Raw genomic sequence first — 22,286 nt, 5'->3', positions numbered from 1 at the left:
GAGGAGAAATAATGGTGTAAATGAGGGAACGGTCAGGCAGGGAGAGAAAGGTGGAGGGTATGAATGCAGATGCTTTCAAAGAGCAATTATGCTGGGTTCCTTGAAGTCCACGGTCTCATTTGCACATCACAGATACGTGCGTTGCGTGAGGTGACTTACAGGCCCCTTCCCTTGCCACAACACTGAATAATTCAAGCCGCGTTTCCTAGCTGGTTTCCCAGCACAAACTGTGCCTTGCACACTGGAAACAGCTTTGTTAGAATGTTGTGCGGCTTTCCTTCTCTTGGTCACACAGATTTTTATTGAGCACTGTCTGCACACAGCCCTTTACAGATGCGGAGGGAGTACCGCTTACGGGCAGTTCACTCCTACACTGTGGGATCCTAAACCAAATACCCCAGAAGACAGAGCTGTACTTGCATTTCAGTGCTCTGTTTTTAAATAATCAGTCTGTGTGCCTCTCTGAAAAGACACGCAGTTGAATTTTTAGGGGACAGCTCTGTGACTTTGCTGTAATTGATTGGCATTCTCAGTAGTGTAGAGGGAGAAGACTTGGTGATGAGTAAGAATAAGGGTAAGATAGGAAGGACGTCTCGCAACTGGGCTGTGACTCGTGTCATTCTGTAGTGCTGTCATTCAGATGTACGATGCCGGACCATGCAGTGATGTTCGCAGTTTCATGTTTACCTACATAGGTGGAGCCACTGACTTCAACTACAAAGCGCATACAAAATGCTGAGAGAACAGAACACCTCATGCCCCTTTTCCCGGTTATGAGGGCACCTTCTGCAGAATCCACCCTCTTCTGACAGAGTCAGATTGGCCTCGTGTGAAGCGGGGGGAAGCAAACTGATACCGAAATAATGTGCAGCTATTTTTACAAGAAGGCTTTGCAGCACCGATGAGCACAAGCAAAAATGAGTTCTGCAATTGATTGTGCTTTATCTCTTAGGGATGTGTCACGCTGTGGAAGACAGCGATACCCAGGACCAGTTTGGAGAAGGTGAGGTGCAGATGCTGTGTGCCAGTCAGTGGCAGTTTGTGAGAGGCATCCATCTTGTGTGATAGCGGTAGTGAGGTGCTCAGCTTCTGCACAGCTTGAATTGGGAAGAGCTTCTATTTTCTGTCAGTTGCAAAAGTGCTAAGCAGACCGTTCCAATATTTTGGGGTGCGTGTGTGTGAAGTGCGTGTGCATTTAAACGTTAGCATTTCTCCCTCAGGTTCTGTGTGTGACATCGGATGGGTAGCATTTGCAAATAAAGCCCCATCTTTGGACCTGACCAAATGAAAATCTTTGTATTGGCCTCACTGAGCTTTGGAATCTAGTGCTTTCTCCTCAGGACAAACAGTATTTGGGACGTAGCTGTACAGCTTCTAGATTCCTTTCTCTGAGCAGTCCTGCATTTGTAATCTGGAGGAAACGCCTGCAGGGCTGAGAAGGGATGTCTGCAGTCCTATTAACCTTGGGCGTCTCTGCTGAGTCTTGTGATATTCACAGAGCAGCGATTTCCTCCTGTCCAGCCATGAGAGATGAAAGGAGACGTGACCAGCTCCTTTCAGAGAGGTATCAGTTTTCAGACACGTGCTTGAAATGTGTTGCAAAGGTGAGAGATGTTTCTGTCACGATGCGGTTCTGCTGAGAGAGGGATGATTTCAAGCTGAGGAATTTTAACTTAATGATACCTAATTGTTGAGCGTTCTTAGAAATAAAATGTTCTTAGAAATTCTGAGAGTTCCAGGCAGGAAAGGGCCATTAAATCACTTATATATCATCTGCCTCAAGATATGCCTCTGCTCAGAAACTTGGCTTTTCATCTAAAGTAGGTCTCCTAGATAAACTCACAGTATTGCCCTGGATATACCAAGAGATGGTACACCTAGAAGTCTCTGGGATTTTTTTTTTAATGCTTTCTACGAATACGAATAAAAATAATGTGTTAGAGTACAGCGTGCCCCGTTTGAAATGAGTCATGCCATGAGGAGAAGTTATATCCAAACCAGCCTTACCAAATCATATGGAGTGATATTCTGTACTGTGTCTCAGTTGAGAGTCACAGAGATGAGCAGGGCCTCACTTTCTGGAAAGGTGTAGGGGATGCCTGTGTACATATCTCTGGTAGACTGTAATGTTACCTTCTCCGCAAGGCTGTTTTTAAAGGCCAGCTTTCATACTGTAGGATGTCTGCTCTATTCCATTATTAGACTTTTTCATGGTTTCACACTTGGGCTTTGTTTCCTTCCGTTCCTTATGTTTACTTGATGTCCTGATACACCCTTTGTCATTTCCATGCATGGGTTGTGATGCTGCTAGAACAGGATTGCTGCTGTAATGTTGCTGCAGAGAGCCTCAGCTGGGCTATCAGAAGTAATAGCATTGGGGCTCTGCTGTTACCTTGCTCTCTCAGCAGCCCCACGCTCATTTAATGGCTAAGCTCTTTGCTCACTGGCTGCTAACGCCCTGTGGAGGATGGATTGTGAGTGCTCTTTGATGTGAATTACTGATCCCATTTCTTCTGCCTAGTTCTTGTGCAGCTTATAGTGGAGCTGAAGTCAGAGCAGTACTTGCGCTGCATTCTGGATGAAAGCCAAAAAGAGGTCAGTGAGGATGAATTCCCTGCCCTTCCCTTCAGATCTTCAGAAGTCGAAGAGATGAGAATGAGAGGCCCTGCGAGACTGCAGCTACTGCATTGGGATGCAGCTTTACTGTAGTGGGATGTCCTAATGCCACTTCCCCTGCTGTGATTTTGGCATTGGTGTCTTCTCTGGAGTTTTCCTATTGCTCTCATGGCACACTGTAGCTGTATGGCTTTAATGAAACTGTGTGCCTTCCTCAGATTCTTCTTTTCCTCCTTTCCCACGTCAGTGAAATGAGGAGCTTTCGCAGCCTTCTGCTGTCTTTATTCCTAAGTTTGTGGTGGTCCTGTGGGGTACAAAAAATTGAGGAATAGCAAAAGCAGGGAGAAATTCAGCTGGTTCATCTGCTCTTATAGGAGCTGGAGGGGAAAGGGGTAAAGAGATCTCAGTAAAGAGATTTCTTGGATAAATTAAGGAAACAGTGCTGCATTATGGGGACTTAATAGGTGTGTTGAGTTTTCCTCCGATATACCCTAAATGGTGAAAAGGACCTGGTTTAGGTGAAGATCCTGTTTTGGAGCATTGTGCATCACAGATTGCTTACTGGTTTGTGTGTCTTTCTACCTATGTACTGTGTTCTCAGCTGTGAAACATTTCCTTCCTCTGTCTCCTCTACAGCTGTGCAAAGCAACTACCAGGAGAGGCAGCCTGCCCACGTTTACTCTCTTGGGCAAGCTGGCAGATGCTGTCCCAGTCTTTGCTGACATACTGGTGGTTGAGCACAGTGAGTAGCCTGTCACGCTCCACTGAAGGGTTGTAGTCACAGCCCTAACACACAGAAGCATGCATGCACTGTCCTTCCCCTACTGTGTGCTTTTATAAAGGTTGGACAATAATCCTTTCCCTGAAGATGAAGTGGTATGCAGACCTCCTGGGCTGCTGGTCAGAACCTCAGTAGCAGGCTTGGCATTGTGCTCGCAGCCATCCTGACAAAAACAGCCTCTGAGAACTGTGTTTGTAGGTACACCTTGTGGGCAATGTGTGTTTTGTTTTCCTCTCCTTGGTTCAGCCTCTGGGGTCTTGTGAGCATACGTAGCTCTTTGTAGAGGTGGTGGTGGTGGAGATCCGTATGGTGAACGATTTTCTCCTCAGGCCATTTTTTACTGTGCCTCCACTCAGAGACTCTTAGAAGCATTCCCACTGTCCATAAGTGTTTGTCTGGATCAGAGGGAGAGACAGTGGTGAAGTAGCACAACATCCACTGGTATTTGTTAATCTGTGTACACCAGTCTGTGCAGTGGGCTTGTGCAAGTTGTACTGGTTTTGACTGGGAGAGGATATAGCGAGTGGCTGTGTGGTGCTTGGCTGCCTACTGGATTTAAATCACAGCACCAGTTTTCAAGGGAAATAGGTTGATACTTTAAAAAAGTCAGTTCACAAGTCAGTTCATTGGTATGAATGTTTGCCATTTCTGTTCCCCACACTAGGTAATTTAGTGGATCATCTGCTGGTGGGCTTGATGTACCCAAATGAAGGTGTAAAGGCTGCTGTCTGCTACTTGTACGGCAAGCTGTACTCCTCTCCTGTTGGCACAGAAAAGCTCTCAGTACACTTTGAAGAAAGACTGTGTGGCCTCTTCTTGAATACTTTTGGCCAAGCACAGACAAAGGAGCTGCAGGTTAATTGCTTGGGTAAGGCACAGCTGAGAGAAACTGCAAGGTGCAAGGGTACGTTTAGAGCAAAGCAGAAATCCTTGGATGGCTTAGATACCCTGATGTGGGTTGGGCTCTGGAGGAGCTGTTTTTCTGCTCGCTTGAAGCAATTGATCCTTTCTGTTATTAGACAGCAGTGAAATAACCCAGACCTGCTGTTGTGCTCCCCCCGCCTCTGTTGTCCCTGAAGCCCCGTGGTTGCCTAGCACTGATTAATCTTCAGAGTTTCTTCAGGATTTGCACTGTGATTTGACTTGTCTGAGTACGATGCTACCAGACTCAAACTGCCTGAATGCAAACACAGTGCACAGACAGGTGGGTTTTGTAGAGCACCAGAACAGAATAACATATGGAAGGGTCAGTTTTGTGCATTTATTCTTCATATTGCACTTACCAGCTGTTGGTAGAGAGCACAGTTTCAGCCTTCCTGGCACTGCTTGGTTGCAAACCATCCAAGGATTTCCTTTTCCTTGTAGGATGCAAGCAGGAATTGGATTGCTCCTCAGACCTACTCAGCTGCTAGAAAAGGATGATGATTTCTTTGAAAGTTGATCTCACGCCTTATCCCTCGTGAATTTGTGCCCATGTGTACAGATGATTTGTATCAATACCTGTAGCAGTGCTCTATACTTTCATACTGAAGTTTTTTGTGTGTGTGTGTGAATGTCCTTTAACAAAATGCAGCCATTTCAGCAAAAGCCTGTGAAAATAGAAAGATAAATGCCACGGCTCTAGGAAGTATTCCAGGGAGAATATCTAGTTAACTCTTTGGTCCTTGGCTGTAGTGTAGAGAAAAATGCAAATCAAGAGCTCTCTAAAGAAACAATTTAAGGGGAAAGTACTGAAGCACAGAAGAGACAATGCAAGTAGAAGGCTCGAGGGGTCATTTACTACTGCACATACAGATCTCTCAGGAATGGGGAGCAGTCAGACCTGGCAAAAAGAACTAGTAACAGGGGGTTGCAAGATGCGTGGCTCATGGCACTTTCTTTGTATGTAAATCAGAAGAAGGTCGCTCAACTTGAAGTAAGGGTCTTTGCTTGGAGTGCTGGAAAGAGAAGGAAACTGACAAGTCTTTGGCTGTAAGTACTTCTAATTAATCCCATGTCCATTGTGATGCTCACTTTTGCTCCCCTTTTTGCAGGTTTGCTGAAGGAGCTGCTGAAATCTGACCGTTTTGTATCCATTCTTATGGATAATTCAAAACCGGAAGAAGAGTCTGAAAACTCTGATTTGTTAGAAGGGGAAAACCCACTTCCACTCATTCTCAAAAAGGTGATTGATGAAGTAGTCTTACAACGTGCAACCTATGACTTTTTAACACATTATCCCTTGTTCTGAGGTGAATTGTTAGTAGATGCAAGAGTTTGATAGCCTGTATTGAATTTTTATTTGAGGCATTTGGGTGCTGTTGCCAACACTGACCAGCAGCAGAGACTGCAGTGGAAAATTTGGACACCACCATAGGTCTCCTTATTGTTCATTCCTGCGTCCTGGAGTTTTCCTTGTGGCCTCATTTGGTTTTACTCACTGACATTTAAGTTGTGATACAGCTCTGGTAGTGCCAACATGACTAAATATTGAGGCGGAACTATTCCTATTCATAATCTTATTTATTGTGGTTCTCACACTGTATTTTTGAGTGCATTTAATCCGGTGTTTTATCTCGCCTTGCTGAGTTTAACCAATGAAATGTGTGTTAAAAGAGAGACCTTCATTTATGTTTAATTTTTTTAAGTTTAGAGGAAACTGTTACTACTCATACCCGCACAGTTGACTTCCTCTCTCCTTTCTGCTTTTGTTTCATGACAGCTTTTGTTGAGCAGAGACGAGATGTTACAGGCAGCAAGCTCTCACTGTATGGCTGCAGTGCTGGTTCACTCTCCCAGCAGATACGCTCCTGCCTTTATCCATGCTGATGTCCCAGGTGAAGAAGTATAATAACACTGTATTGTCCATCTCCCTGGCTTTCTGTTTTAGGAATCAGTTTGGCTCCATGAAATCCACGGATGATATAATCTATGCAATGACCTTTTAGTATCAGTAGAAATGTCTAATGTGATTTTAGAAACAGTAGTGAAGAGCAAGTTTTCAATTGAAAGCATACAAGTAGCTGCCAGCAGGCAAAATGGGATCTCCTCAGCAAGAATTTGGTCGAGGAACCTCTTGAAGCATAGGTGCAAAGTCTAAACTGGCTGGCTTTCCATCTTATCTTACTAAATATTGTGAATTTTCATAGAATTTGATCTAGGAGATCTGGCTTTGGAATATAGCTTTAGGAGATGGTTCGTTGCTCACTCTATTCCCAGAAGACAGAAGTGCTTTGATTTTGCAAATTCTTTGTGAGATGTGAAAGTTCTTAGGAAAAAAAAGATCACTGCATCTGTGTTAAAGCTCGCGTTATGACTTCATTTACGCCAGAGGCTGGAGCCACAATTCAGCTCCTGCCTGTTAAGTTTGTGCTGGGAAGAAGCCTGCCTGGGGGACTCTGCTCTCCAGTCACTGTGTTTTGAAGGCTAGCATGCCTCTGCGTATCCACTCCATCCTCCATTCCTTCCATTTCATAATACATCCATTCTCCCTCTGGCTGTCGCCATGATTCCTGCTTTCTCCCTCCTTCCTCTGCTGTATTCTAGGAGCAGCTGTGCCACGCTGTGAGCCTCTTACCAGTGTGACCTTATCTGTACGTGTGTTTTCACAGAATTCCTGTTCGAGTGCCTCATGTGCAGCAGTGAAATCCTCATCTGGTCAGTGTATTGCTCGCTGCTTCTCCTAACTGAAGAGCGCCTTTTCTTCTCCAAGTGTCACACAGTATATGGTGAGTCATCAGCCTTTCTGACAGTGACCGCGAGTAATATTGCTGGCATTTGTTGTGCCTCTAGCTGAATTTCAGCGCTTTACACACAGTCACAGCTTCTAGTCAAGATGGATAAAGGGCTGAAAATGAGTACCTATCACATGCATTTGTGATGTCTACGGCGGCTTGAATTTACAGTGTCGCTGTCCTAATGAGTTTCTGATGAGCATGCATCCACTGTAACAACCAGTTGTTGTGCCTGTGACTGTAACCTGACTGCTAGTAATAGCCAGTTATCAGGAGTTACTACTAGGTGTTTCTGTGGAGGTGTCAAGGGTGGATTTAGGAAGAAAGGCCAAATTACTTCCGTTCCTCTGGACTTCCCTTCAGCAGTGGGAGCTGATGCCTGTTATCAGGGAGCTGAGCGAATACGATGGCTTGGGCAGTTGTTTCTGCCAGTGGCTCAGAAGAATGATTGTTCATATCTTCCTTCCTTTCAAAGGAAACCTATTTGTTTTTCTCCCATCCTGGAATTAGGGGCTGGGGGGGTGTTAAAATCCTCCTCTGTAACTTCTCTTGAACATTGCAGGCATAGAATCTCTGGTGAGGAGTCTCCAACACGTCCTGCAGTTGAACAATGTGGAGTTACACAAGCAAGGGCTCCTGCTCTTCACTGAAATAGTGAAAAGGTAAGGGGTTGCCCCTGTCAGGCTCACAGACTCAGAGTTTGGCACCTTAAAATGGAAACTGTTGCGCTTTTGAGTTCTTTTTCCAAGGCCAAATATGGGTACCTCATGAGCCTTTGTGTTTAGTCCTGTGAAGAAGGGCCTGATGGCTGTTTCCAAATCTCCCAGCTTGCCTTCTTTGTGCACGCTTCCTTCAGTATTTCTGCCTCTCCCTGCTTCCTTGGCAGTCTGGGGAGTGAATTCTCCTTTCAGCTGTAGGCACAAAAGGAGGCAAAGCCTAGGAAAGTCCAGGTGTATGTGAGCCAGCTGGCTCCTGCTAAGTGACAAAACAGAGCATATAAATTCCATGGCTTCTAGTCCTCTGTCTTCATCAGAGCTAAATTCAAGCAGCAAAAACAAATTCCAGGCTGAACTATTAATGCGTTCTGTCATTTTCTCCCCTTGTTTTCTGCTAAGGAATAACATACTCTGGCTTGTTTTTCTTCTGTGCTTCCTGTTCCTGCCTGTATGATCTTGTTCTTGTCGTGTCGTGCTAGTGACAGAATCTTGTTTTTGCCACTTAGGTCCCCCAAGAGAGCCCTGGAGCTGAATTTTGGAAATGTCAGTCAATTTTTGTAGCAAGTGGTAGGGTAAAAAGGAGAAGGAACGGTGTGATGAGACCAGTGTGGGATCTGTCAGATAGAGAAACCAAAATGTGGGAAACGCTAATTACAGCGTTTACGCTTGTAAAACAAAGAGGATGCTCTGTGCTCTCATTTTGTAGCACACACGTCGTGTTTCTCAGAGGCTTACATTTAAAATGTCATTTTATTTTAAACTGTATCATGTGGAGAAAGTGGTCTCATGTTGGAACATCTCTTCTTGGTTTTCCTTGCAGCTGGGTTCTCTTACTCTGTAATTGACCCCCACGCTCTGATGTTATCCAGACGAGATAAACTGCCTCTGTTGGCACTGTCAGAAGTGCCAGGAATGGTGGGTAGCTCACTGTGGAGTGCTCCTTTTCTCTCCCAGCACAACCAGAGTGGCATGCAGAGTTTGGGATCCAAGGACAAGGGGCTGCAGGAAGGTGCAGGAGTGCTGTATCGAGTGCATTTGTTTTCCTGGCCCTGCAGACATCATAGTACACCATATTGCAAGTGGGTTTGTGCCTCTTGGGTGAGTCAGCAGTACTCCTCCATCCTTTCTTCCCTGCATGAGTCAGTGAAGACTTTTTTTTCCTGATGTGTTTTACTTCAGAGGGTCGGTGATTAAAGGAAGGAAATAGAAGGGATTAATAAAATTAGAGTGTAAGTAGAAATAACTTGAAGTTCAGCACATATGGTTTGGGCCAGAGGCTGGTCCTGGTGCCTGCGTTCCCTGGCCTTATCCCTGCCTTGCCCACCTCTCTGCCTTTTCTCACAGCAGAACGTGAAGTGACTGCCAAGCTGGATTTGATCCCACTGAGTGGCTAAAGAGCGGCTCTGCCTCTGTTCACTTTTTGCCCTGCAGCTGAGCTACTAAATTAATTTCTACTGCAGTTGATTCTTCTCTCCCATTTGTGCATGGGAGCACGTGCTCCTGGCTTGCCTTAGTCTGTCATGTCTATGAAAATGGAGTAACGGGGAATACTCTGGCTTCCAAGTCTGGCTGCTGTCATGCTCTGCTTCTTTTCTTGCTTAGCTTTTGGAGATTCTTTCTGGCAGACCACTAATGCCTCTTTTCCACAAGTAGCTGCTTACCTTCTCCTCACCTTCACGACTGTACCTGACTTTCCAGGAGTCAGATGAGCACAGTCTGCCATTTGTACATCTCTGCCCAGTAATGGGATTAATGGCTTGTTATCCCTCCATGCTCTCATGCTGAATGCTCAAAGGTGTTGGGTCACAAAGTGATCAGATGACCAAAATGGTCACTGCCAAGAAAAAATGTCAAAACAATTGAATTATGGTTATTTTTGTTTTTTCCTGTTTACTCTTCAAGTTCTTGAAAGTCCCTGTCCTTCTGGCAGCATAGAATCACTGCAGGACTGTTGGAGAAGCTATTCTCTTGGCATTGTCCTTCTTCTAGGATGGTAGTGTTTGCTTGTTTACTCAGAAATATGAATTGCTAGATAAACTTACAAGTGCCAGAGCAGATGGCCTCAGCATAAAGTCCTATACAGGGACTGTGTTTTGCAGAGCCTCTTTTTTCATGTGTTTTTCATGTCAGTATGTGCGGGCACAGCACAAAGTCATCCAGGCTGTGGGGTCTTTTCATCATAGTAGGACTCCAGACCTGCTGAAGTTCAGTCTTTGTAGCAAACCCTCCACCTACTCAAGTTTGAGACTGCATCCTTGTGAGCAGCTGGCTCTGAATACTGAAAATCGTGTCTGGAACCACATGGCTCTGCAGTCCATTTGGTCAAATAATGAGAGGGCATTACAGTTACTTAACCTGACAATATCCTCCTTGCTTACTCTGTTTCCTCTTTGCAGGCAACCAGTGGAAATTAAATTATTCACGAACCGAGGTATATGTATAAATGCCATTGATGTTTTGATGAAGACAGTGGACTGCCCAGTGCTGGAGGTGGTAGTGGAGGCTGTGAAAGCTGTGGCAGCTTTTCTGAGGTAGGCAGGAAAGTATTTACAGGCTTTTCTTCAGATAGATCTGAAGAAATGTTGGTCTCTGCAGCTCCCCTGTGTCTGTGTGGGTGAGTGTGCTCTGCAGTGGGAATTCTGGCTGAGATAGGCATGGGTACAGCACAGCTAGCTTCCCACCCACCTGCCAGGGATTCCAGGGTGATGAAGCTGTGGTAGGCAGCAAGCTGCTGCAGCAAGGACCTAGCATCTCCATCAGGCTTGTTCTGCAGCTGCTGTGTCTTTGGCACACGGATAAGTGCAAGTATAAGACTGTGCACAGTTATACAGTTCTTGATTGTAGTGAGAATCTGTGATGCTGAATGCAGTGAAGGTGTGTTTGGGTTCATGTCTGGAGAAGGCACTATTCAGACATCCTGACTTTTGTGTGCTGCGCTGGAGAGAGATGGCAGTGACATATTGCTTTCCAAGAAGGAGTTAGTTCTGCTGGTGTTGCCTTCTCATGCAGAATGTCCCCAGCAGAGAACACGTTCACTGTCTTTCTTGTTCAGGAAGGATCATCTGAGCTCCCCTCCAGTCCCCTATGAAAAGCTGCAGAAACTGCTAGAGGCAGTGCTGAAGCGATGTGTCGACCTTTCCCCACCACACAGTAGCAGCAAACATGAAGTAAGTCAAGAGATACTGTGCTCTTTGGTAGTACTAATAGCAGCAAACATGAAGTAAGTCAAGAGGTACTGTGCTCTTTGGTAGTACTAAGCAGGACAGGGATGATTCTTCTAGCACACCACGTGGAAGTCGCATGTTTTTTCCATCTCCTTACCTGTGACTATTGTAGTCTATGGTGTTTCTTTTGGTCCTCATGGCTTGAGATGGTAACAGTCTTTGTGAAGATGGATGCTGGTGAGTGCTTTTTCTAAATCAGTGAAAATATGTGGGGCACCATTTTAGTATGCTGCTCTCTTTATATGTTCAGTGCTGCAAGGTAATTTGAACCTCCCCTTCTTTAGGCCCCTGCCTTGTAGGCTGTGTTAGTCAATCTATTTTTTGGCAACGAGCATCTCTTACTGTGTCTTCAGACCAAGACAGTCACGTTGTATGCACAGTGATTCCTCAGCAAGGGAATTGGTAGCTGCTACTTCAACTGCAAATTCTTTACTGTTCCTGGAATATGCACTTAATGTGATGTGCTGCTGGGACCTGTGCACCTGTCAGTAGAGCTCTCATGACTGATGGCCGGTGACATGACAAGGGCTGAATCTTCTTGCTGTGTGCTTAGGGCCACGTAAATTTAGATTGCATGTCTGAAGTGGCAAGAACATCTGTGGGGGTACCAGAACTCCAAATGCTTGCTGAACTGTCCTTAGGTCCACACTGTTTCTTATCTAATGCCTGTCTTCTCTGCCTGGAGAAAATAGGAGAGCTTTCTGCCCCGTAGGTAGATGTTGGTCAGTATGTTTGTGTACACGGAGCTTTGTGTCCCATTCAGGATAAAAAGCCTTACAGGAAGAAAATTAGGCAAAATGGGAATGACATCCAGTCTGTGTTTAGTGAGAGTAAAGAGGAAGTGATTGTAGCTGTGATAAGGTGTCACAGTACCAAATGGGGAAATATAAGGAGTTCTGAACTGTCAAGCACCAATGCATTGCTATGTCCTCCTCTGGTAGTATTCAGAGAACACCACCACAGCTTGTTAAGGTTTAATGGCAGATTTTGAGTTCCAAGTGGTTTGTTCACAGTTTGGGCAGATGACAAACCCTGACCCGGAAGTTGGCTTCTGGCTGAACTCAGTAGGATGCTGTGTTAGAACAAGGGCCAGTATGTGGATAATTTCTTACAAATCTGAGCCCAAGTAGTGATTTCTGAGCAGGGAGAGGAACTGTTTGGTGTTGTGTGAAGAGTAAATGGAAGGAACAAAATGAAAAAAAAAACACCCAAGTTTTCCCAGAAGGGCTTGAAGCTGAGCTGCTTAAAACTCAGATTAGACCAAAGCATGGCAATACAGCCTATACTGCCCAAGGGATAGAGCAGTGCAGCACTGGTGGATTTGTAATTCTGTCTTCCATAGAAGGAGCAGTGTAAATCTTCTAACTCTGCCTTCCCTAGGGAGAGCACAATAATAAAAAATATCTGTGCAAAAGAAGTGATTGAAGTATGTTGTTCCTCCTACTGTTGGTATCAAAGAGGAAATGAGTTTTTCTTTTATCTGACAGTGAATACAACATTTTGAAGGCTTCTGTCCTTTAACAGGGTGAACTCCTGTTATCGATGTCCCAGAGTAGAGTTTCTTGGAAACATGGACAGCTATTACTCAACACTCTGGAAAGTTTCAGAAATGCTTGCAGGTGAGGACGAGGAAGGAATATGGATGGGTGTTGTGTGTGTGTCTGTCCATCTGTCCTTGTGACTGAGTTCCTGTGTCAAACCCCACCGCTGAAATATCACAGGTGGGTTCAATGCATTGCACTTGTCAGTTAAACAATAGAAGGGGAGATATGTAGTGACAGTGAAAATTTTGTCCCACCTGTTTGTGTCCCCTAAGAAATGTGATTCAGACCTATCAGATTCTCTCATGTCTTTGGTCACTGAACAACTGCTTGGAAATAAGACAGAACTGTTGGTGATGTATGAGTGTTCCTGTCTCCTCTGGTATCTGCTATATGTTTGTAGGGTAGCAGTGGAATTACAGAGTGACCCCATGGCCCAGGAGAATGCTTTCACTGCTCCCTGCTCAGAGAACAAGGAGACGCTGAACAACTTTTCTGAGTTCCTTTTGAGGATCTGTGACAGTCTCTGCATCCCCATGGTCATGGTAGGATTTCTTTTGGACTTGTTCTGTTCCTTGGGTACCTGGAAGGGTGCTCTCAGGCACCAACAGTAGGTGGCACAAGTCTTTTTGGGAAGAGAGCTTGTAGAGTAAACCTAGAATGGCAGAGGCATTTGCCACCTCTCCAGAGCTGACTTTGGTATTTATTATATAGTTCATGCAAATGGGAATATATAGTCTCAGAGGGTGGAGAAATGTATAGTGCTGTTTCTTGCCCATTGAATTTGGGTAAAAATTAATGGACTGTGGTAAAATTGCCCAGTGACCTTCAGCAAGGGTGAGCTGAGTCGTTCTGCTCTAAACATTTTAGTGCTGGACTTAAATGCTTGTGTTTGGCACTGCCCAATAAAACTTTGAAGCACAGGTATTAAGTGCTACTGAAGTCAGCTGCAGATCAGTGTACGTCCTGTGTTGCACGCTGTGCCAGAGTTAGCCCTCGGACCTGCAAGAGCAGTTATGTCCAGGGCTATAGGGGCAGTAATGATAGTTGCTGCCAGGCATTTTGGTGGAAGAACTCCATTTGTTTGGACTTGGGACTCTAACTTTCTGGGAGGGCAGGAGGCAGGAGGCAGGCTGCCGCTTTCAGTGTGTATTGTGTATCGCTCATCTGTTCCTTTCTTCCTTCTGCAGAACTACCTGGAAAGGGCTGTCAGCTCCTCAGTGATGGAGGTTTTCATCTCAGCACTTAATACCCTCTTTACAGTGGTGCCAAACATGCGAGATAAGTTCTCCAAAAAGCTGGGTATGAGGATGGTGTGGAACTATGCTCAGTGCTGTTAACTGATGGAACTTCCTGCAGCAGTGTATTGCAGAGGCAGTGAGCTTAACCAGAGTGCTTGTGGAGAATTATATGACATGTTTGTATGAGTAAGAATGGAGTGCACAGTCATGTTCAGTAGGACAAAAGGGTTATTTGGTCTAGCAATAGCGATTGGATAGATTTTATTTTGGATAATTAAATGATATCAGCTTCATCTTTTCCCCTGGAACATTCAGAACTGATTGTTCCTGTGGATAGAGATTATGCTGGAATTGTTGGTGGGCTTTCGTCATGTAGAATTCCTATTCACTCTGTGTATTTCTTGCTTTTTGTGCAACAGAGAGATGATGCAGAATTCCTCTCTTCTAAATATGTAGATCTTCCTTTCTCTTTCTGAGAAGTCAAAGAAAGCTCAGAGTCCCCTCCAAACCAAACTTGAAATAGTTTACTGTGGGAGAGGAGGCCTAAAATGTATTCTTACTGAAATGGCCTGCCCTATTCACTAGGTCTGTGTGGAGATGATTAGGGGAGCCAGTCCACTGTTTTCCCTTATGATCCATATTCTGTGCTCCTTTGACATTTGTGTCTTGCTTTCTCTATAGCATCCTCCTGCTTCATCCGACTGATACTGGAGCTGAAAGCCAGATTTTGCTCTGTACAAAGGTATCACGATATGTGTGTTGTGAGCAAGTCAAAAATTTCCAGATAGAAAAGCAGTTCATGCCTTATTTAATGCACCTGAATTAAACAAGGGAGACTAAAAGACTCAAGAGCTGCTCTATCTCACAGCAAAATGTAAACAGTAACTGTCTACGAAAAAGCTGCATATGTGAGAAGGGAGAAGCAGTCAGGAAGGGTGAGGGTAAATCTTCACAGCTTTGTGAGAATCCTGTGCTCCACTGTGAGCTGTGCATGCAGAGATAAAGCAGGCTGACTTTTAAATAGTGAAGTTGGTGGGTGTTTTGTAATGAAGTAACAGTAGCATGAGTTCCATTTGAACTCTGGCTCCCAAGATATGTATTACCACTACTTTTGTTCCCTGTGCCATCATAATATGTAAGAAAGGGAAGGGAGGAGGAAGAATTCAGCAGGAGGCATTGCAAAGAATGTTGTGTATGATGAGGTTATGATTTCTAGGTTGAGGAGGACTGAGGGAGACTCCCTTTTGTTCTACAGAGATGTTTTACCTCCTCTTTCCTGTGACTGCATCTAATTAAAAGAGTAAACAAAATACACAGCACCCTCATCCAGGTTACCGGTTTGGGGACACTTGTGCGTGTGTGGGGTGATCTAGGTTTCTAAATAAAATAGTGTACAATACAAGGATGCTATGGTACATTACAAAGTTGTTTGATTATGTGCTGTTGGAATAACTGGACAAAGAGAAATACCTAGAAATAGAGCTTTTCTCACCCCTTTGGTCTTGGTGTTCTTCCTTGTTCATTCCTGTAAACACCATTGTGTCAAAAAGGTTTGCAGTGGCAAATTCCTCAGTGGTGTTTGCCAGTGGAATCAATTGGGAGCCACCCTCATACAGCCTTCTCTGCACAGTTCAGGGCCCTGCACTTTCAAGACTTCCTGTGAATATAGGATTTGAGGTTTGTGAGAGTATCCCACTGTATTCATGTCATCCCAAGGCATGTGAAATGACTGTTGTCATCGCTACTTGCATCTGCCACGTCTGAGAACTGACTGTTCTCTGGGAACTCTTGATTTTCCTGGAAGCCCAGGTTGGCTCCTGGAGTCACTGTTTTGACAGGGCAGGTGCTTGGATATGATCAGTGAGTAAACCAAAGTTCTGGCAGGCAGTTTGTGACACTGGAAGTGTAAAGGGGGTGTTTCTACCCTTCTTCACTGTATCTTTCTACTCTTCTTTACAGTAATCCTGCCTTGAATCAGGCTTGCTCCAGCTTCCTCTGCAACTTGTGCCTGAGCCTTTACTCTACCACAGAGAAGGAGAGAACTTCTTCTCAAGAAGGCAAGTTTGGGGTTTAGTTGCTAGGCTCTATTTAGGCAAATAAAAAAAAAAAAGAGAGAGAGAGAGAAAGAGAAGATGAGGGAAGGGATGGGGCACAGGGGCACGGTTGAGTTCTATTTAGAGATTTCTTTCTAGCTTTTTAAAATTGGCTCAATTGAGATAAAAGTCAGAGAATGTCTTTAGAAGAGTTTGACTTTACTTGAATGAATGTGTGCCTATGGTTTTGTTTACACGGTGACATTTATTAGCACAACTGTGCATGGATTAATTTCAGTAATATTAGTTGCCACCGAGTCACCCTTATCTGGGAATTCAAGTCCTTTTTTCCCTCTGACATACTCTATTTTTCCTGTCTATACTGTGGCTTTTCATTATAGGTAAGTCCCAGATAAGTAAGATGAAAGTTTCCACATCACAAAATGTACTTTTCTACTGGCAGTGGTTGGTCACTGTACTGTCAGCATCAGCAAAGAGCTGAGAACCTCAAACAGAAGTTTCTTTTCATCCTCATGGCTAAGTCTATTATATCAGATCTTATGCCTGTATTCACACCAAATCATGGAGATGTACTTGCTGTTTCATGTACTGTTTGCAGACTGTGAGGTAGTAAGTTGGCTTTGGTATTTCTTATATCCGGAGCTTCACTAATTTAATATGCTTGAGTTTTAGATAGACAGGTGCTTCAGTCCCCCCTGTTTGTCTTCCCCTGTCTGCTCATATTAGTTTTATTTCTAGAGCAAGAGATGTCTGAGCTCCTGCAGAAGAGTCTGCCTCAATTAAACTACACAGTTGCAGAAAGCCTTCTCCTCCTGGCTGAAAACCCCGAACCTCTCTCCTTGGATCAGTCTCTTTGCAACCACCAACACTGCTTCATACTCCTCTTATACTTTGCCTACACCCTTGGAGACAGGTGAGCCAAGAGCATACAAGGCAAGTGGTTATATGGCCACTACACACATGTATCAGTGGGTAAGGCATGTCTGATTTGTTTCTGCTCCCATCTCCTCGAATGCAGGTTTGTCCCAGAAACCGAATTGTTTTTAGCCATAAGAAATTTTCTCCTGCTAGCACAGGACCATCGAGACTGCCTCCCTCCATACATACTCAGAGCTGTGCTTTACCTTCTTGCTGTCTGTCAGGACAAAGGCAAAGCCCTGGACTCGGTAAAAGATTTCTTTCTTAACACTTGAACCCTTTTTGTTAAAGTTTCTCTCTGCTCTCATCGACCCTCTTGCAGAAAGTAATCTGATACACGCAGTCAGTGATGAATGAGTGAGGAGTGCGTGATGCATATACACTCTGGAAAGTTAGCTGTGAAAAGCCACTAGGGGATATAGATTTGATTGAATAAACTTGTGTCTGCGTGGGAAGCGTAAATGCGTTGGATAGGCTGTGAATTCACATACAGAATATTATAAATTTCATAGCTTCAGTCTCCTGAACGCATTCACAGCCTCTGCAGCAGGCTTTCTAGTGTTCCCACATGGGCCTTTGCTGCTGCACAGCTTTGAGCACTGCATAAAGCCTACAGGTTTCTTAGTCTTTGTGATGCAAATGGGCTTCACAAAATTATATTTAACTGATATATTTGATTGTCTAGTTAAAAGGCAATGTGACTGTTTTTCACAGTAAAATCTCACTGCTTTGGCTTTTGGATATTCACTATCTGGCGGTTATTTTGTTGTCTCCCCACCTCCCCCTTTCCCTCCCACACACTTACCAGAGGTCACTGTGTACCATAAAGAGGATCCTGGATAATCTCCCAGATCTGAGCTTGGTCTACATTCATTGTCCTCTGCTGCTGAAGTTCTTCCTGCACTGCCCTGAACTTATGGGCAGATTTGGACACCAGGTCCTGCAGCTCTGGTTTTCTTGGGAAGACTGCAACCATATGGAGACCGAAGAAGCTGCTTTTGGCACGTCTGATCAGCTGAACAATGCTAACCCTTTACTTCCCATTCTGAAGAGCAATTCCAGCATTTTACTTATTTTACTGGTATGTGACTCACAAGGACAGACTGTTATCCTGACTGTAGCTTAGGGGGACCACTGAGGGCTTTTTGGTCATTAAAGCACTTAGTGCAGCTGTTCTGAGGCCATAGGTTCTGCTAGAAGGGCCTGTGAGTTTATACACAGGCTTCCACCTTGCATCAAGCCTGATAACAGCAAATGGGATTGTATGTGCTACCTCTTTCTCTGTCATCCATTCACTGTGATAGAAAGGGAATTTTGAGAATTGGCTAGGAAGGGATCTGAAGGGTGCTGCTGATGTCTACCATGCAAAGAAATCACAGGCTTTTCCCTTTCTCTATCCAGACACACAGCTGGATAGTCTAGATTCTTTTGGGGCAGCCTTTTAAGAAGTTGCTTTGCTAATTTAGAAGCAATGGTATTCTACTAATAGATGAGAAGATGAGGAACAAAGAACTTTCAAAAGCAGCATGCGGTGAGCAGGTCTTAAGGGCACGGATTTCTGTGTGCTTGGGTTTTTTCCTGTGTTTGTTTTTAACTGGAGAGAGCCTTGTCAGAGATTTTTGCACTGCTCAGAGTTTTCAGGACTGCAAGTAGCACGTTGCATTGCTCTTAAAAGTTAACATACAAAACTCAGAGGTCTTCGCTCACTTCCACCTCTCCCCCCTGCATTGGTGGCCACTTGTCCCATGACTGCCTAGCCAGTTGCATAAGTAAATCCTTGTTGATATTTCCACGCAACAATGCAAGATTTACATTTATGCCGAAAGCTAACAGCTGTGATGTTTCTTCTCCAGCCTGTTACAGTAGGGATTTTTAGATTCTTGTTGAATGTATCATCAAGAATAGAAACCAATGTCAGCAAACAGACGTTTGCTGACAATCCATGTTTGAAGCCAGGTTTGATTGTGAGTGGGCACCCTCACGGTGTTACAAGCTGGCATGTGTTTGTTCTAACCTTAGATACAATAAAGTAAATTTTAATATCCCAGATTATGGAAATGACTGACAGAAGGGCTTTTCCATCAGGCAGTTAGGGAGATATTACAGAGTAGGTAACAGTAGCCAGGCATTTTATAGCATTGCCAAAGCCATAGTAAAAGTGATCAATGAGTTGACAAATCAGTGCAAATTAACAAAAAGTGTCCCAAGAGACTTGTCTACCCTATTACCTTTGGCAGTAGTTCTGGACCCTATCACTCCACAGACTAAAAATATACATCACAGCTCTGTCGCTACACAAAAGGGAAATGATGGCTCCTCCTCTGAATCGTGCAGCATTCCTACTTTCCCCTTTCCTGTCCTGCCATGTACTTGTGCAGAAATACATTAATTTAGCTCTGTCCCGATCTTTAAAGTGAGTTGTAATAAATCACAGGCTTTGACAGTCTACCTCTAAGCTAGGGAAGAGCATAATCAATCTGAATTTAGATGGCCTAATAAAACAGTGCGATGTCCTGAAATAAATATACTGTCAGATATAAACAAAACTTATGAGGTGAATAACCTCAGCTTGAGGATCCACTAGTAAAATGGAAAGGCCTCTGCATGTTGGGGTGAAACACAAACGAATGCCCTTCCAAGGATGATTTATTTGTTTTCTGCTTTTAATAAAAGTCTGGATTATGTTGAACAGATGGTTGGTGGCTTCATCTGAGACCTTGAGCTCCTGAACAGAGAGGAAAATGTTAACGCAACGATGCATTTACCAGCACCAGGAAAGGCTGTGGCCCTCAGTTAGCACTATTTTGTGCTATGTGTGTTCACCTGGGGATGAATGCGGTGGTGATCACACACTGGCCCACTTGTCTTCTCCATGCTCCAGATCTGAGCTGAGCTGTCGGAGAGTGGTTACAGGATACTGATATTAGATTACATTCTTGAACGTCATATGGAGTAGAATATATGTAAGTGGAGCAGGTTGTGCAGACAACTCTCAGACCTTCATTCCTGAATGTCTCAAATGTGGGCAGGAATTAGGCAAGCTAAAGGCTTTTTTATTCTGGCAGAAGCAGCCTGTTGTTACCTTTACTGCTTTTCTTGAGTAGGGGTTCCCAAAGCCCTTTCTTCTCCATCATCCTGATCTGAATGTATGACAACTGTGTGATAGGGGAAGGTAGCAGGAAAAGGCTTAGGGCAGGCTCTAGGGTTGGTAACATTGCTCAGATCAGTTTTTGTTCCTGCTTACCTCATTCTGCTGTACCATTTGTAGTGCAGTAGCCAGGACTACTGGGAGAGGAATGGCAGTGCTGATGTAATTTATGTTGACTATCTCATTATGTCAGCACTATGGGGCATTTTCTGCCTTGTCTTTATGGGACTGCATCTATACATGCTGTGCAGGTAAATTTAATATTAAACACCTCAGCAACAAACAAATGCCCAAATTAAGGCTACTGGCTGTGGGATTTAGCTCAGAGACTCGAGACAGAGCTCTATATTCAGAAAGGCTTGTGGAGTGACTGCTGTATACATGACTCTTCCATTTTCAATGACTGAGTGATTGCCTGTCTGGTTTATGTACATTTCATGCAGTGTGGCTGTTGTGTTGCTATTGTAGATAGTAGGCTGCCAGCCTCAGTCTTCTGAAAATGACTAATTATGAACTGACTCACAAGCTTGATTTTAGGCAAGCGTCTTAATATGCAGCCTGATTTTTCAAAACAACAAGGAGAGCAGAAGTGCCAGAGGCTCTGAGTTCTTGGAAACAGGGCTCTGGCTTTGTGAAATCATTTTTCTAAAGCCTTGACCTTAAAAAATGTTTCCTCTACCCTTCTGTGCTGGATGGGGGGGCTCCGTAGCCAAGTACATTCTTTAAACAGGATATTAGTCAGCAATGCCTATCAGAAGAGAGTCCTCCTATTTTATCCAGTACTCCATTTAATCAGGACATAGTCAATCTGAACAGTGCTTTATTAGAATGTTTCCCAAGACACCAGACTAGCATAATGGTATTAAACAGAGGTGATTTTTCCCTAATCAGGGCAGAAAGATAATGTGTGTGTTTCTTCCCTCCCAGGACCTGGTCTGCTCAAGTTCTGTGGAGGTGGCTCAGAAGGTGTTGATGACTCTAAGGACCTTTCTGGAAAAAAATGAGGATGTATTTGTGTGTGACCTCCTCCGCAGTCAGTTCCTACAGATTCTGCAGCAGCTACTGGTAGAGAGTAGCTCAGCCTCCTTACAAGGTGATTCCCCTCTTTGACTTGGGTTTTGTTGTGTGATCAACTAACCAGGGAGGTGGCTGGAATCATACAGTCTGTGATAAAGTGTTTTTGAGCTGCTGATGTAGCTTTGGTACTTAGCTACATGAGGAAACATACAAACAGAATTGTACTGATTTAATTTTCTTATCCAGAGATTCTTGTTTTGAAGTGTCTTTTTCAGATTTAAGTTTGTTCTTTTATCAAGGTCTGATTGTTAAACTGAGGCAAATTTATATTGCCCTAGGTATTCACATGGGGAGCTGTGCTGGTAAGTTTTCCTGAAAGACATAATCCTTTCTGCCTCCTCTCTGTGCAAGACGGCTGTGTGTGCCTGAATTCAGATGGTTTCCAGGGCACAGAGGCTGGGCACAGGCATCATTTGAATCATTCATGATATTGATCCCCAAACAGGATCTGTGATATTGTCAGATTTCACAATTCTGTTAATTCTTTCAAACTTTTTGCAGGGTTGTGATTGGAGGAAATCTCTGTTTTCCTTACTAGCCCAGTGGAATAGAGACTGTTATCCTATCACTAAAGATGCTGTGCAAAGCTGCTTGTGAGCCTGAACTGAAAGAGGGAGCAGAGCTAGGATGTCCTTGGCTCTTCTAGGATAGGAGTCCAGAGCAGCTTTTGACTGTCCTTGAGGGGGGCACTAGCACTACTAACTGCTCTGTTTGGGGGTTTTCATTGTCCAGAGTCGGTATGGAAGCTTGGAAGGGGTAATTGTTTTGCCCTAGCTTGAGGAAAGTCTGGTAGGCTGGAGAAGAGGGGATGTTAAAAGTAGGAGCATGATAGAGTATAATGCTGTGAGATGTGCATAAAGAAGGCAGTGTTGGCAGCTGCTAGATCTGTCTCTTTTGGAATTGTGTACATCATGAATTAATTAGCAAGGTTACTGGCAGCCTCATCCAGAAAGGCAAATTCCATCAAGAACATAGTAATGTTCAAGATACCTGTAAATATTCTATCATCAAAACTGAAAACTCCTGAGCCTTTGTGGAGCCATTTTCTGGAAATGAGTTGCTTGCTGTAGGTATGGCTCTGTTCAGTACAAAATCCTTACCTGTTTGCAGTGCTGTAGAGGAGTGAATATACTAGGGAGGGATGTGTTTGTCCTGGGAAGCTGGTGGTCTGAACAGCCCCATTCCTGCATACAGACCTGCCATGTAGGCCTTTAACCTCTCATGTCCCTGTTCTGCCCAGTGGGACAGGATGGCAAT

General features: G+C 44.2%; 1 protein-coding gene across 16 annotated transcripts in view; it reads left to right on the top strand.

The window, feature by feature from the left end:
* The window catches only part of MEI1 (meiotic double-stranded break formation protein 1), a 36,583-nt gene that overhangs the window by 1,816 nt on the left and 12,481 nt on the right, over positions 1 to 22,286 (top strand). For 4 of the 16 annotated variants that reach the window (XM_040668763.2, XM_040668769.2, XM_040668755.2 and 1 more), the window contains exons 3-22: positions 953 to 1,003; positions 2,522 to 2,595; positions 3,253 to 3,358; positions 4,062 to 4,265; positions 5,431 to 5,561; positions 6,099 to 6,213; positions 6,988 to 7,104; positions 7,673 to 7,772; positions 8,781 to 8,924; positions 10,223 to 10,357; positions 10,879 to 10,993; positions 12,575 to 12,669; positions 12,995 to 13,136; positions 13,782 to 13,893; positions 14,514 to 14,574; positions 15,792 to 15,889; positions 16,625 to 16,799; positions 16,905 to 17,052; positions 17,613 to 17,885; positions 20,880 to 21,045. In XM_040668763.2, coding sequence (XP_040524697.1) covers positions 953 to 1,003; positions 2,522 to 2,595; positions 3,253 to 3,358; positions 4,062 to 4,265; positions 5,431 to 5,561; positions 6,099 to 6,213; positions 6,988 to 7,104; positions 7,673 to 7,772; positions 8,781 to 8,924; positions 10,223 to 10,357; positions 10,879 to 10,993; positions 12,575 to 12,669; positions 12,995 to 13,136; positions 13,782 to 13,893; positions 14,514 to 14,574; positions 15,792 to 15,889; positions 16,625 to 16,799; positions 16,905 to 17,052; positions 17,613 to 17,885; positions 20,880 to 21,045 — 2,562 coding nt within the window. Of the gene's footprint in view, positions 1 to 952; positions 3,359 to 3,458; positions 3,596 to 4,061; positions 4,266 to 5,430; positions 5,562 to 6,098; positions 6,214 to 6,987; positions 7,105 to 7,672; positions 7,773 to 8,780; positions 8,925 to 10,222; positions 10,358 to 10,878; positions 10,994 to 12,574; positions 12,670 to 12,994; positions 13,137 to 13,781; positions 13,894 to 14,513; positions 14,575 to 15,791; positions 15,890 to 16,624; positions 16,800 to 16,904; positions 17,053 to 17,612; positions 17,886 to 20,879; positions 21,046 to 22,286 lie in introns of all 16 variants that reach the window. The other 12 variants (XM_040668812.2, XM_040668801.2, XM_046907480.1 and 9 more) reach the window with 12 other exon arrangements.

This window comes from Gallus gallus, chromosome 1 (assembly GCF_016699485.2).
Source record: "Gallus gallus isolate bGalGal1 chromosome 1, bGalGal1.mat.broiler.GRCg7b, whole genome shotgun sequence".
Taxonomy (NCBI): Eukaryota; Metazoa; Chordata; class Aves; order Galliformes; family Phasianidae; genus Gallus; species Gallus gallus.
This window is presented reverse-complemented; position numbering and strand designations above follow the sequence as displayed.